This window comes from Maylandia zebra, linkage group LG7 (assembly GCF_041146795.1).
Source record: "Maylandia zebra isolate NMK-2024a linkage group LG7, Mzebra_GT3a, whole genome shotgun sequence".
Classification (NCBI taxonomy): domain Eukaryota; kingdom Metazoa; phylum Chordata; class Actinopteri; order Cichliformes; family Cichlidae; genus Maylandia; species Maylandia zebra.
Window position 1 is genome coordinate 20805395 of NC_135173.1, and position 15730 is coordinate 20821124.

Genomic DNA, 15730 nt, shown 5'->3' on the forward strand with positions numbered 1-15730 from the left:
CAGTCTATTGGCTTTGAAGGAGAGGTCAGAGGACAAATATGACATATTTTAAATATTAGTATGGTAGTTTGTATTTGTTGATAAATTGACAACACGCACTACACGTCTACAAAGTTTCACTGGAATTCATTCAAAACTTTTTGAGCAATACAACTACCAGTTGTATGTTTATAGTTTTCAGTGTAAGGTTTAGTGTAGCATCACTGTTTCTAAAGACCTCACTGCCCAAAGTAGCCATCATATGAGTGCAGTGACTCATATGAGTGAAGCATGTGTTTGGCTTTTGTTTTCATAACGGGAATAAATGGTGTAGCCTGAAGCTTTAAGCATTTCTTGGAAACAGTTTGATTGGCTGGCTTTTAAAAACAGTAGCATTAAAGTATATATATTGCTTTAAATAGAGCACTCCTCTGCCTCTCTATGATTAAGAACATGTCATGTTGCACTTTAACCATAGTTATAATAAAAGTTTTAAAATTATAAAGCACAACATAAATCAAGGAAGTAAAGCCCCTTGCAACTAAAGTAATGGAGAGGCAGAGTTCAAAAAACGTTCAGGGGTCATGTAGATGAACTATAAAGTCTTTTGCCTGAAGAGAAATAGAACAAGTCAGCCACAAACCGCAGCACATTTTAGATATTTACTCATGCATAAGTGCTATAAAAACACTGAAAGCACTATTTTAACTTCTGAACAAACAGCTCGGCACAGAATGTTTTAAAGGACTGGACACAGGCTTATATAATTACAGCTCACAATTTGGCAGAAATGTACCATCCAGTTGGATGGTAGCTGGTGGATTAACTAAGCAAATGAAGCATGTACTCCTTCAATTTTCTGTCAGAAAAAGAAGTTGATTTCGTGACATAACATTTTCATTTTCAAGTTTGTTTTCTTTTGCTGACATGTAATGAGGCAATAGTCAGTAATGGGTAGTATTTTCAAGGTCCTGACAGCAATGCACAACTTTAAAAATAACATATGCAGATGTTTGCTTATGTCGTGCTGTTGCAAATGGATGCATCAGTAGCACAGCAGAAGTTTGAAGTGTCTCTATGTTTGCATTTCTCTTTGTATTGTAGAATATGCATTTCTTGTAAAAGGTCTGATGATCTTAAATGTCGTTTGACGGAGTGGCTCATCACTCTTGGAGTGGGTCGTCATGGGTGTGTCACATGTTTGCCAGCTTCAGTCTTCAGAGAAAGCATGCAGACAAAACAGTTTTATAGCTGTCATGTGGAACAGCGGGCCTCGATGACCGTATATTCATCTGCTAAAAGTCCCAGCAGTGATGCCTGCAGACACTCTGCAGGATCAAAAGGATCAGTTTGTTCAGGTGAGGGGTCTGCCTGTGTGTGCTTTTTAGTTACTCAAGAGCCGCGACAATAAAAACAGAACACAAACAATGTGTTTGCACGGTCAACCTGAAAAACACACAAGTCCCTAGTTAAATACATCAATTGGGATTAATGCACTCATTATAAATCAGTAGACAGCTGTTTTCTTCCTATTGTGTTTACATTTTTTCCTCTTCAGTTAACTTTAAAAAAAAGACCATAGCTGTTGGCCTCTTTTTTTTCATATACTACATATATGCACATTTGTTTCACTGCTTTAACGTGACCAGTGGAAAGGAAACATGTTAAAACAAATAAAATCCAATCCAAAAACCTACTGCTCATATGCACTTTTTAATTAAATGTTTTATTTGAGCTCAGTTTAATTTCACATTCTGTTCTATTTGGTTCAAGGCCTTCTTTTGATTAATCAAGTATTTGACAATAGCTTAAACACAGTTAGAGCTCAACCGTCTTTGTCTGTTCCATCAATCAACATGTTGCCCACAGTCTAGTGAGCCTCCGGGGTTTTTTTATTTTTTATTTTTTTTACTTCGATTGGGCCCTCTGGATATTTCCATTCAAGTCAAAGAGCAAGTTAAGTCATCTGTACCGTGTGTGTGTGTGTGTGTGTGTGTGTGAGAAGATGAAAGAATCATACTCCTGCATGTGTCAGCTAAATGAGTCAGGCTACATAGCTGACTGACCACTCCTGATGAAAGAGATTATTTTCCCCTTTGAAGGACGAATGAATCCAGACTTTCTCTTTGCACTTTAATTGACTTGAAACCATCAGGTGATAGTATCAGCTGGTAGAGTACACCCGAGGAGCAGAAGAGTTATTCCCACAATCAAAGAATTGTGAAGCAAATCTGTAACCAGCTTGGGACTGAGCGAAGTGATGAGATAAGTTTTGGTTTGCACTGAGTTATATGTAAATAACCAGCAGCAGAGGCACTGATCAACCTTATCTGTGATCTGCTTAGGAGGATGTTGTGTGTGCAGTTAATTGGTTACCATCAGTATAAGCAAAATAAAACCGATTTATGTGTTTATTCATTTACATTGACTTTACATGGCTTCAAATTAGGTTCACCAGCTGGGTCAAATTTTAGTAAACTTGTATTACCAGCAGGGGGCGCCAAAAGACAACAGTCAGATTTCTGCCCGCTTACGTTCATTTTCACTTTAATCCTCAAGTGACCATGCTGTTTTTGTGCACTGTAAAACCCAATAAGTTAATTTTACTCAAAACTTTTGGTGAAACTGATTACATAAAATATTTTAAGTAACTAAAACTTAAAAATAAAAGTTAAATAAACACACTTTATTTATTAGCTTTAGATAAATATTTTTAAGTACCATTGATAAATGTTTTTATGTTATATCCACATTTTTGGTTTAGTACTCTCTACTTGATATTTTGAGTTTCAAGTACAAATCTAGCTCAAGTAACTTTAAGGAATTAATTTTTAGTTTCAAAATGTTAACCATTTTAAGCTAATACAACTCAAAAATTTTAAATACAAATGCTTGTAATATCCAAATCTACTGTGTTTTGAATTTGATTTAAAAAAAAAAAAAAGTGCCCAAAATAATTACACTTGTAAAAACATAAGACAGAAAATATAAATTCAAGTTACAGATTTATTGAGTTACTTTGACACAAAAAGCCCAAAGACATAAATCCACCACATTTTATAGGGAATAATGTCAGAAATTTTGGCACAAGGTTACAATATTAGAAATAAAGAATTTCACAACATGTTTTAAGAGTATTCAAATTTGATTAACACATGAGTATGGCCTTTTTATTAAAAAAACAAACAAAAGGAAAAGAAAATCCTGCATTATTAGGTGGGAAAACCGAATGAAAGTAATAGTATAGTGCAGCTAATACACTGAAATATAATTGGTAACCTTTTTAATATGCCAGTACTGTGGTTATGCAAAATGCACATTTGTAGAGTGCAATCACAGTCTCAACAACAAAGCAATAAAATTTTAAACAGAAAAATACTTCTTTAGAGACATAAACAAAGTGTTATAAACCTCCTTAGCGCCTTATGTCAGTTATGAGTAGTTCAGGAGGAACGTTCCTTAAGTGACATTCAAGATCCCACCTAGAAGCCAGAAATGTAGTGAGATTGTCCTTCATTTTCTCTATAGATTTACAGTTATCTGACTAAAAACACAATCAAAATCAACTAAAACACAAGTGATGATGGGGGGAAAAAAATAAATAAAAATAATAAAATCACCCCTTTTACTTTGGATGTGGCTTTTAGATAATGAAGTATGAAACAGAGTCTGCAAAGATTTCTTTATTCTATTCTCTCTTTTTATAAAAAACTTATCCAGACTTGGAAACATGATAAACTGAATTACTTGCTTTAACAGGCACTTGAGGGCTGTGTAGGAACCCTGGACATTATTCTGCTGCCAAAAGATCATTTTTAAGACTCAGCACTTTGGGCTTCAACTTCCCACCCTCCAGACCCATCAAAACGTTCTGAATGAAGTCAAAAATGTTGGCCAAACATTTTGGGTAGCTTAGGTGCAGGACGTCAGTCAGTCCAAATATTACTAGAAATGCATCAGCCAGGGTGGTGAAAACAATGATCATGTTACCCTCGACCAAAACTGCAGTCTTCTCAGGGCAGAAGAATGTTGCATCGCTGGAATTGGCTCTGATCAGGAGGAGTCCAAGTGGCACTTCACTAATATCTGGTCTATCAGAATGCATCATCTACAGAAAACAAAATTACTACATGTTAGTGCATTCCTATTTCTCTTAGTTTCATCTATACAAGTCACATTTCTGGATTATTACTAGCTCAGAAATCAATTGTTTGAACAACAAAAAAGCCACAACACACCAAGATTTGAGAAAACAAACTGACAAAAATAGTACTTTTAGTAAAGCAAAGTCATACCTCTTCGTAGCAATAACAACAGAAAGTCAATAGGAGTTATATATTTTTTTCATTTGTACAGTGATGTATGGTTGGGCTAGGAACATTATAGAAGGTCTACGCACATTAAAAACATGTAGTGTTTCCATTATGTGACATGGACACTGTTGTAGACAGATCCAAGCATGGAGATGCTTCTCAAACTCTCAAAGTGTCATAATGTTTTGAGAAATCTAAACAAGGATGCTACTAAGATATTGTTCACAACTTTGTCCAAAACTTACATCCCATGTTTTGATGAAGGTAGAGGTGTCTTCGTACAAATAGGCAGAGAGGGCATGAAGCACACCAGCACTTTGGGCATGGATATCAGCTTGTTCCTACATCACAAGAAAATTTTTATTTTAAATTATTGGCTAACCTAGTCAAGAATGGTAATTAAAATTGAAAAATTGATCAAATCAAATGAAGCTCAAAAAACAAGACAAAAACTCACTAACCTGGAGATTATAGCTTCTGAAGAGCTGAGACAGGACATCAGACACGTTCCCTGTGCAAACAGCTTTCTTTCTGAATAAGCTCTGGAGCCGGGGAGCATGTTGGTCCAGCACAGCATAAAAGCGGTTCTTCAGGTGGAGGTTTGTAATCCTGTGGAATTCTGCACAGATCTGAACACACAGGATACATTTGTGTTTACAAGTTTCAATTAGTCTATAAATCTTTGCAAAATACATCAAAATCCTTACACTCCAAAGGCATAATTTGTTCAGACAGGCCAGATAACAGGGGTTGATATAAAATACATCTTGTTAGATACATCTATATACATTCTTACCTGGGACTGGGATTTCAGAGTAGGCCAGCAATCCAGGATCTGACCTACTGGTAGGTCATCATTGATGATCTCTTTGCATTGCAAGGCCAAAGTTGTGAGCATCAGCTTTGTAATCAGGATTCTTTTCACTTTTCTCGACTTCATCTACAATCTGTAGTCTTAGCTGGTCAAGGTAAACAGCATCTTCACCCCTGAAAATTTACTTCTGCCCTGGCATGGACATAACAGTAAAACACAGAAGACAAGACAGACTACACAGAGAACAGAAAAGACACACAACCAAGGAGACACAGATGAAACATAACCAGCCCAGAACTCAACTAAACCTTAACTAATAATAACAACAATACAAGAACTTCACCTCATTTCAATATAACATAAGAAAGCAAAACTACAAAATAAACTCAAAATGCTGGTTCACAGACCCAGCCCCTGACAGATAAAAAACTAAGTCTTTCACTAATGAACACTGGGCATCAGAATAAAATAAAACGAAAAAATAACTGTTTGGTAAATATATTATTGATGGATTCACCCTTAAGCTAACCTAAAATAGACCAGGCACAACAATTTTACAGTTCAGAAGATTCTACATTTCAACTTGGTATACATAACTATTTGCAATGTAAACCAAGTTCTACCGCGTAATTATGTAATGATTATTCACTGCTTTTGTAAGTATGTCCTGTGCCTACAATTTTGCTGCCCCAGTTTTAATATGTACAACTCCAGAGAACTAAACGTAAGTTTTAAGTTCCACTAGTTAGCAAATGGGCTAGCCAATATCAATATCCACGTATGCGCTAAGTGTGAAGCAGCGCAGCAGTGCATATTGATTCAACAATTTAACCACAAGGCAGTTTATAATCTGCAAATCCAGAAATGCCTTCTAAAGACTTCTTTTAAAATAGTAAGAGATTAGAAAAGTTATTAACACATTATTAGTCCCAGGGACTAATAATGTGTTATACTAAATATGAGCGTATTAGCATAATTCATGCAAACACTTTGGGGCCAAGCCGACATGGATAAAACGACGCATGCATGTAATTCTTAAATGCCTGCTAGAGTTGTACATTTATGACGATAAAAACCCATATTACAACGGAGAACTATAGTTTCAGAAAAAATAAAACTTACCACAAAGCGCTCCTGAAGATGCCGCGAAGGCGGTAAATGCAGCTAGCCAAGTGCAGAGGGTTAGCTGTTCCAGTTCAAAAGTCCGTAACATACCATAGCATGCCCTCCTTTATCCAGCGTCAAAGGCAATGCCGCAAAAAACCCGTTGACAAATGTTTTTATTTCTGTTCGGATATTAACGTTCCACAAGTTTCTTTCGGGGTAATGAGCGGGCATTCGCACTCGAAGCGAGGAATCCAAGATGGTTGCCAGCACTTCATAAAGAAACAGGTGGCGCACGTAGGTACGTACGTAGGCACGTAAGTGACGTCAGTGTTAAAACTCAAATTATTTGAGCGCAATGCTAGAAACTAATCAATATATTCAAGTACTGATAACTTGAAAAAACAAAATTGTTCAAACTACTCAAAAAAATAAAGGTGTATGAACTTATAACAGGTTTTTAAGTAGTTGGAACTCATTTCATTTATCAAACTATTACTATTCGGTCTTACAGTGTGGGTTGACTGATTTGTGGTTTACACACACACACAAACAATCTTAGTTCTGTGAACTATGACTGCAAACAATACAGTGTAGTGAAAAGAAACTGAAAATTCCACTAAACATTGAACAAATACCCGTAAAATTTTCAGGAGTAGACTGACAAATTTGTGCTATGCAGCATGTTTATTAAACAAAATCACTAAAGCACATTTCAAGCCAGGATGGCCACTTCAAGGTTAAAAGACTCAAAAACAAATCTTTTTGTTGTTGTTGAAGAGCATTGTTCAAGCATGCGTGCTTTAAATGCTTCTTCTTAATAGACAATTAATTGTTCTTGTAAAAAGAAAGCTAATTATTTTCAAAATCATTAAAAAAAAAACCTCTAATGAACGTTACACCCTTATAATATCGTTTCAGTCCTCATGGATTCAGTTTACAGTCCCGAATCAGGAAAAGTGTCACATATTACTGTCGCTGTCACATGAGACCACCTGACCTTTACTGGAAGTGTTTTAGGAAGCCTGCACACATATGGCCAGACCCTGCGTCCCTCGGTCTTCTTCATGCTGCTTTGATGACGCTCACATGTAAACCTCTTGACCTTATGTGACATCACGTTGTTACACAGAGCTTGCATTCATCCTCCTTTTCAGGATGAATGTGGATAAAAAAAATTTATAGAGATTTTCCCCTGAATATGTTACCAGTGTCACTTAAAAATATCTATGTGCACATGTGTAAACTAGGAGGTGATACACTGTAAGTCTTGCTCCTTTATTTTCTTCTGGGGATGATGGTTGCGTTTAGTTTGAGGTTTGAGCTGCAGTATCAGACTGGAACCTCTACGGGACGCCATGCACCCATCATTGCTTGCAAAAAGGCGTTGCCCGTCTCTCGTGACTGTTTCCCTGCTTGTTAAGACAGCCGGTACCCTGAAGTCAAACTTCTGGAAGTTGTGCTTCCAGTGCCTGACTGTCAGCACGACACGAGAAAAATAAAATATAAATAAATAAATACAGCGGAATTTCTGGAAACTCGTTTGTGTGGTGAAACACTGGCAGCTGAAGCACTCAGTACATTTTGGTGTGGATCCGGATCATTTTCTTCAAAATTGCCAAATATCGCATTGTCTTCGGCGGAGAATGAGCTCCCCGAGTCTCCCCTTATAATAAAGCTTGCTATGATATTTAAAACGTAAATCATGTATTGTAGTAAATGCTACTGTACATATTTTGAAGTTATTCATAAGTAATAATGACTATTTACCAGTAACAATCCCCAGAGCCACACGCACACATTAGTGATAACAGGCGGATTGTGACCTGCGTGATTTATGCATTTGTGAGTGGATAGACGTACATGTTTAATTGCCAAAAATAACACGGCGTGGTGCTTAAATTCTCGATTTGCTATATTATATATTAAGGTAAAAAAATGAATAAAAAAATGCAACAAAACGCATTTAGAAAAGAAAAAATGATTTCGAAAAGTTGCCTTGCTTTATTAAGTAAATGAGAAAACACATTTAAGAAACTGCTAAAATTGTGGTTTATTGAGGTCTCACTAATGTTTACGTTGCTTCTGTACTGCAGACAGAGTTGCTCACTGTGGGGCAAATCCCCGCAGACTGGAATCGCTGTCATTGCGATCGGCGACAAAAAATAAATAAATAAACGAAAACGTGAAGAAATCGAAAAGTGGGTGGATTTATGTGCCGGATGATGGCAGGGTCAAACATCAGTTAAGTGGTTAGATCGGGTTTCAGCATTTGTTTTTCTTTCCTTACACATTAAAGAATAACACACTGAAGCTGTTCAACTGCTGAACACTAAATATGAAGTATGAAAATAATGTGATGGTGCGTTTTTACGCCCTTGGTCGGAGGCATTTACAACTAAACACGGAAGACAAAACCAAAAACCAAGGTGTCCGAAAGTAGAATCAGATACACAAATGCGAAGTAAAACACATTCCTGCTGACACAAGAAAAAAACTGCTCCGTTTTCCCGAGGGTTGACACTCAGAGAGAGAAAAAATCAAAATGCTGCGCTCTGGTCGGCACGAAGCCAATAGGTACAACGGGAAATGGGAAATCAGGGTGGGGGTTTTGGAGAGGGCTGGACTTCAAGGCAACCAATGAGAAGGGCGATCAAGGTGCCCGTTAGGAGGTTATATACTCCAAAGACTTACTATGAAAGCTGTACATTTAAACGGAACGGTGCGGCGTGCATAGGCACGAGCGTAAGAATTAGGATACACATACAAACGCACTTCGGGCTGAACGTCAACAACATTTATCAACATACAACCTCAGCAGGGATCAGTCTATCACTTTGGATTCTTTTTTTTCCAGGGGAAATTTGTTTTTGGAGATGTCCCACGTCCAGTTATCAACCACGCTAGAGAGGATGGTGGCCAGGAAGACCTTCCCTCTCCAGAGGCGCACCGGAGTCTGTCGAAACCTCTTCGGACCGGTGGATCACGACGAGCTGAACCGGGAGATGAAAGAAAAATTGCGAGAGATTTCCGAACGGGACCAGCAGAGATGGAACTTTAATTTCGAGGCCAACACCCCGTTGGAAGGGGATTACGAGTGGGAGGCGGTGACTGCGGATAAGACCCCGGTGTTTTACCAGGACTCTGTGCAGGACGGCAAAATCCGAGTGCCCGTGCCCACGTCGGATTCTGCTCTCCCGGAGAGCCCTCGTGCGGACGCACTGGATCGCCTGGCCGTGCCAGAGAGCAGCAGCTCTCCTTGCGCGGGGGAGATCAACCAGGAGAACCGCATAGACAAGATCAACTCAGGGAAAGCGACCACCAGGCAGCTCCCGTGTGTCAGGCGCAAGAGAACGGCCGCTCCTGACAGCAACACACACATCACAGGTAAATTCAGCGGCTTTCGTATTTTGAAAATCGAGCCTGCTATTGGCTCCTAGACCAGCATCCACACCATCCTCCTTTCCTCCCGCTGTGCGCAGCGCATCATTTCATAACGGCTCATAAATCCAAATTAATTTTTCACTATTGTTGTTTCTTTTGTCACAGACTTCTACGTGAAACGAAAGAGGCCTACTGATATAAAACCGAGTGACATGACCGCCTGTCTCCTCTCCAAGTCTCCAATCCAGGTGGAACAAACTCCGCGGAAGAGGATCCGTTGAAGGTATTTTCTAAATCAAAATCAAAATTGTTTTCTTTTACACACTCAGAAGAGACAGTGAAGCTTTATTATAAAGAGAGTAACAGATTCTCATGTTCAGCATCCTCGGTTTTTATTTTTTTTTTTTGGGGGGGGGGGGTGTCTTTGTGTGTGTGTTATGGTTTTTACGCTTTAATTATTGAATTATTGCAGCGGATTACGTGAGCCAAAAGGCACAGGCAGCCTTATCTCTCTCTCTCTGTGTGTGTGTGTGTGTGTGTGTCGGGGGGGGGGGGGGGGGGGGGGTGATGGGGCGAGACTGCGGTGGTGAAATCGCAGTAGTAGTGATAGTAGTTGATGTAGTAACACCAGCGGTTGGGGGAGGGGAGGGGTGTTCGTGCGTCACGATGTGGCGGGAAAAAGGGCTCTGGCAAAGGGTGACGCCTTCTGCTGAGTGCGAGTCTCAGGTTTCCTCAGAAAGCTGACTCGCCGTCTTTCTTAGGAATGGCCGGGTTTTTTTCCTCTTCTTCTTTTCTCAGAAAACTTATTGCGTTTTGTTTCTTCCTCAGGTGTTTTTTGTTCGTTTTGCACTATTTTCCTGCGCATTTTGAGGATCACGGGAGACTGTTTCTCCACCACCCCGTCAACCGACCCATCCACTCAAGCAACTGAAACGCAGGAGAGAGAGAAGAGGACGGTGTTGGGGGGACAAAGAAGTCCGAACGGTCGGCTGTGGCTCGATGCGCCCCGGCGGAGCGCAATCCGAGCTCCTGACCAGGCTCAGGACTCTGAACGGTTTGGGGGTGGGGTGGGAGGGGGGGCAGGAGAAAAAGAAAGAGAGAGGAGATTTCTCCGAATGACTTCTATCCAGTACAAATGTAGCATTTCATTGTTGCTTTTGCATACAGCCACTCGACAGTGTTAAATGTTTTAACATCTGTGCAATTATAAAAAAATTCTTTAAAAGAATCGTCTACACTGGCCAAAAGTGTACAGCTTTATAGAGACAATACCTTATAAATGTTTATTTCTGTTCTCGTTTGTGTATGCGTGCGTGTTTATTATTATTTGTTTTCCCTTTGTTCGGTAAAATGTATATTTTTTTAAGTCTATTCTAACTTATAATTTATTTATGTTCGTTCATATTTGATAAATGCCTTGTTGATTTAGCCAAAGGGCATATTTTGTAATTTTAATTTTATTATTTACATTTTTCTTTTGAAATTTTGTGGGGTTTTTTGGTTTGTTGTTCTTAACTTTCGCAATCATGTAGCTTCCTCATATTAGTCCCACACTTGAAAAAAATAGTTTTCTTTGTATCTCTGAGCCGGTTTCATTTTGTGTGTATTTTTTCTATACAAGTGACCTAATTATGTCTTGCGAATGACGTGAATAAAATTTTCTTTCTTCCACTTTAATTTTAAACACATTTGTTTGTGTGTTTTGTTACGAGAGTAACAAGAAAAGGGAAATTGAAACAGAGATAGGAGGCAGATGACGTCTTTGTGTGGTTGCCACAAAGCTGCCATCATCAGCGGCCGGGTTACTTGTGAAACTGCTTCGTGCTCCTCGATCACTCTGAGATTGGGTCACTCAGTTGCAAAGTTACACAAGAAACCCTGCGAAGAACACAAGAGCACACATGCTGTGGTGACAGACACGTCTACCTGATTTCACCTTCCCCCTGATGGAAGTGTGTCCTCTTCACGCAGACTCTTGCGGGAGGAAAACGCATTGAGTCGCAGCCGTATGCTGCTTGGCAGCTGCGGGATATAAGGCGAGGATTTAAAGGCCCTTTCGCTCCCTAAAAGAAGCAGCAGCTGCCTTTGGATCCCGCTTTGTCTGCCACGAAGACACCCCCACATCCACCCGCACTCGACAAGCCCCTCTAAAGACCCACTCTCTCTCTCACACACACGCACACACACACTGTTTACCACGGCGTAGATACACCGGGCGTGGAGGCCACCTGCCAGAGCTGGAAAAAGAAAACTACTAGTCTTTGTAATTGTCCTCGTCTATTGAAACAAACCATTCAGCAGGTCATACTTGCAAGTTTACCCTTAATTGAAAGAAGCCAAATGCTGTGTCTGTGTGAATGCGCTCCGGGCCCTTTGGGCTGTTTTCACAAGTAAATAAAGCCACATTTCATAATTTTCCACAAGTTTCTCCATTCGTTTGAGCAGCTTTGACTGCGTGACACGAGTGTTTCTGACAAAAAAAAAAGGAGACTTTTGATGGCCAGAGTGACTTTGTCATTTCCATGCAGCCATAAGCTCTGACGGAGCTTGTTCTGATTTCCAACACAAAGCGCTCTCCGGCTCCATTCTTTCTTTTTTGTTGCCATATGGCAAATCCATGTAGACATAGCCAAGACCTATTCAGTCAGCCACAGAATGTCCTGCATCACGGAACAAAAGACACTTTGTCTGCCTGGTCTATTGATACGAATGGGCGAAAAAATATTATAATTAATCTATGGCTATATCCAGCTAATTAACGCCCATATGCCCACGGGGAGCTGCGGGGGCCATTCAGCCGCAGTTTTAAATTCTCAATAGTTTACATGTTAAAGACAACAGCTGTTTATGTGTTACTTTAATGAAGTCCCAATGTTGGAGACTGGACACATTCTGGGGGCTCCAATACCCCACCGTGCTAAAAAGGCTCATCTTCCTTTATTTGTCTCTGCAGCTGTGTAACTATATAAAATTTGTCGCAGTAAATAGAACTTAAATTCGTATTCGTCTTTTCAAACAGCTATTGAACTGGATCCATTATGGGAGAGGTCACGGGTTAAAGCCTGAAAATCAACTGGTAGACTTCCGTTTAAGCAGAATTAATTATTAAAGTGATAATTAGTTGTATTTGGAGTATATATATAGAAAATCAAAATAATTTTATCCGACTACACATAAATAATAAGCTGTATTATATCACATTTCATTCATCAGCTTCAAGGTCAACGCCTAAAACGGTGTTAGTGGATATTTTAAGGTTTGAGCTTCACAGAAATTGCTGTTTGGCAGTTATGACTTCATTCAATTGAGCCCAGATATGATGGACATAAAGGAAAGAGATGACAGCCAACATACAGACCCCATTAACATGAATATCATTAAACAGCCAGCTGCTGATGGAGAGAATCAGCCTCAAGGGCCCTACACTCTCCCGTCTGACCTTTAACTCACATCAGATACATTTGCCTCAGTCACGAGCAAAACAGTGCGCATGTGCTTCATTAGGCCCCACAATACACGGATAAAAATGTAGCTTTCTTTTTACATTAGCTATGAGCTACGTGATTATGTGATATAGCAGACTTTCGATCATTACACCAAAATAAATAAATAAATAAATAAAAATACCATAGCCATTTCTTGCGATGTTGTTATATGTTGAGCATTAAATTTATATTACGATTTATCATCATTTTCTCAAATCTTTAAAGAAATAAAAGTAGATCTTACTGTCATTTACCATATTACAATTACGATTCGAAAAACACTTCACCCCAACAAACGAAAAAGGAATACATTTTATTCGTCCTTTAATGTGACACTAGACAATGAAAATATGTAAGTTGGCAAAAAAAATTTATAAGTCTGACTCTTATTTGATGTTTTTTGATTAATTAAGATAAGTTAAGTTTTATAAAATTGAAGGATTGGTGGGCATACGGGTTAGATTCTCGCATTCGTGACTTTGTTATGAACTATATGTTAGAAAATGCGTCGGTGTTTTGTTTAAAACGCCCTGCCCTATTGTTTTCTATCTATGTGCTTCTTTAGTAGGCCTATATCTTATTGGTTTCGAGCAATGTAGCAACCAAAAATATAATTCCAGAGAGCACATTTTCCACTCAAAACACACAATTAACGGGGCAGTCTACAAAGACTGCAATTAAATATAGAAAGGAGGAAAATCAGTCAGGGGGAATTAGCATTTTCCATGACCATCTGGCATCGGCGCAGGCGACAGGGAACAAAGGCAAGCTGGATGGAGAGGAGAGGCGAGTGTGCCATCGCATTGACCTGCAAATGAGGCTTTGTCACCGAGTTAAAGCTCCCTGACCCCCTTTACCCCCCTCCCGTACAAAACACTTTAAAAAAAAAACCTATAGTGTGACGAATGGGGGCCTAAGTCCAGGCCTGTGTATGTTTAAGAGCTGCAGACCAAAACTGTCAAAAGAAGGAGTTATTGAGAAAGTGCAAACAGTGCAATATTGCAGGTCTGTTCGTCTCTTTATCATTAAAATCTGCGTGTATTTCAAAGAAAACACAAGTTCAAATTAGTAGTACAGCTGTGTTTATGTTCCCTGCTATAAAATAATTATAATTATTGAACAAACACGAGGCTTCTGGTTTATGTGTAGATAGAAATGCAAAAAGAAAAAAAAAGAGTGACTCTCGATAAGCTCTGATATATCTTTAGGCCTTGTCGATCTTTACTCATGAGTAACTCTTTAAGGAGTCTCTGCATGTTCTCCTGCGCATTGCTTGTATTTAACGATGATATATATATATATGTGTGTGTGTGTGTGCGTGTTTTCCCGGAAGCTTGCACCCTGTTGTCTTCCGTGCGACCAATAGCAGGAGTGCTCTGTGCAGAACGTATCTGGGGGGTGAATAAGACTTGGACAGCTAGCTGGGACACCTGTCCTCCTCCACTGAGTGCGGATGAGTGGAGTGGGTAGACACGCATGTGAAAGGTGATTGTATTGTTGTGTAGGGCAAATTGGCTGTTTGTGTGTATGTGTGTGCACGTTGTGTGTGGGGGTTAAAGCTAAAGTAAGTCTTAAACACAATGCTCGCACAGTTAGAACAAGCAGTGGATCTTCGTGGACCGTTTAAGTCACAAAACATCACGCACACGGTGAGATGCAAACAGCCTGTTGGATTACATCAAAAATCAGAGGCCTTTAACTAAGTTAAAAATTAATGTTGAGACAGTTTCACGGGTTTAAAGGAGAAAATTCACGTGAGCATTCTCACGATGATACCATTCAAAAAACAAATACCAAATAATATCAGGGCTGTAGTGTTATGTCATGCATATGGTGATGACACAACAGGGAATTTCCGTATATTAAAGTACAACAAGATAATTCACAGAAAAATGTAAGTCATGTGATTTTCAATTTGGATTCTACCATATGCAGACATATCCGTGTTTCCCCCTTTCCTCCCTCCTGTCCCTGGCCTCCCCCCTTTACATCCACTCAGTATTCATGCCTGTAGATAACAAAGAGCACGGCTCAATCCACGCAGGAGGCGGTGTGACAGGGAACTCGTGGCAGCTTTTCAAATATCTTCTTTCTGTGTCTCGTTCTCTTCTCTCTCTCTCTCTCTCTCTCTCTCTCTCTCCTTTTTGCATCACGACTTTGGTCTCCGGTGGAGGAGGCGGAGGGAGGTGAGGGTAGAGGATGGGGTGGGAGTGGGGGTGTGACTCGGGCTGGCACCTCAATCTCTAATTCACTTTCCTCTCCGCACGCATCAAGGGGATCGGATTTAATGCTGCGCAGAAAAATAAAGGCTCCTCCTTCGCAATGTTTCACAACAAGAAAGAGGGAGTGGCTCACATAGGTTTTGGACTAGAGTCTGGAAACATGTGCAGCACAGTATGATATCAATTTGATAAATATATGATTTTTGTAGCTAATCCCAATTTAGGAATTTTGTAGCTCAAGGCCAGTTTTAAGTGTGTACAGGATGTACAAGTTCGGCACAATTCAAGTAACCAAAAAAAGTCCTAATCACTATAATAAAGTTTAATATGTGATTTTTATCATAAATGTTAGTTTTTTAAAAATCTTGTCAAATTGAATATTTTCTTCTTTCCTTCCTTCTTTTTTTGTAGGCTTGACAAAAAAGTCTT

The 15730-nt window shown here is 39.4% G+C and overlaps 2 protein-coding genes across 3 annotated transcripts; one reads left to right on the plus strand and one right to left on the minus strand.

Moving 5' to 3' along the window:
- Positions 1–2987: 2987 nt before the first annotated feature.
- On the minus strand, positions 2988–6735 carry LOC112429841 (uncharacterized). Of its 2 annotated transcripts, XM_024799254.2 has the most exons (5): positions 6229–6734; positions 5089–5339; positions 4754–4921; positions 4538–4633; positions 2988–4087 (listed from the first exon to the last, which is right to left on the minus strand). In XM_024799254.2, the coding sequence occupies exons 2-5, from the start codon at positions 5230–5232 to the stop codon at positions 3770–3772; spliced, it is 726 nt and encodes a 241-aa protein (XP_024655022.2). In that variant the 5' UTR covers positions 5233–5339; positions 6229–6734; the 3' UTR covers positions 2988–3769. The 2 variants fall into 2 exon arrangements, with proteins under 2 accessions (XP_024655022.2, XP_076742161.1); XM_076886046.1 differs by having other exon boundaries at positions 5089–6735.
- Positions 6736–8895: 2160 nt separating this feature from the next.
- LOC101476359 (cyclin-dependent kinase inhibitor 1C) lies at positions 8896–11278 on the plus strand. The gene is made up of 3 exons (XM_004563852.5): positions 8896–9597; positions 9760–9877; positions 10423–11278. Exons 1-2 carry the CDS (start codon positions 9087–9089, stop codon positions 9873–9875), a joined length of 627 nt encoding a protein of 208 aa, XP_004563909.1. The 5' UTR covers positions 8896–9086; the 3' UTR covers positions 9876–9877; positions 10423–11278.
- Positions 11279–15730: the final 4452 nt, after the last annotated feature.

What these genes read in the sequence shown, in the direction of transcription:
- LOC112429841 (XM_076886046.1), bottom strand. Translation starts at nt 5,232, where the DNA reads ATGAAGTCGAGAAAAGTGAAAAGAATCCTGATTACAAAGCTGATGCTC. An exon ending in CTCTGAAATCCCAGTCCCAG is followed by an intron (nt 4,922 to 5,088) that starts GTAAGAATGTAT and finishes CTGTGTGTTCAG; the next exon opens with ATCTGTGCAGAATTCCACAG. An exon ending in TCAGAAGCTATAATCTCCAG is followed by an intron (nt 4,634 to 4,753) that starts GTTAGTGAGTTT and finishes CTTGTGATGTAG; the next exon opens with GAACAAGCTGATATCCATGC.
- LOC101476359 (XM_004563852.5), top strand. Translation starts at nt 9,087, where the DNA reads ATGTCCCACGTCCAGTTATCAACCACGCTAGAGAGGATGGTGGCCAGG. An exon ending in CAGCAACACACACATCACAG is followed by an intron (nt 9,598 to 9,759) that starts GTAAATTCAGCG and finishes CTTTTGTCACAG; the next exon opens with ACTTCTACGTGAAACGAAAG.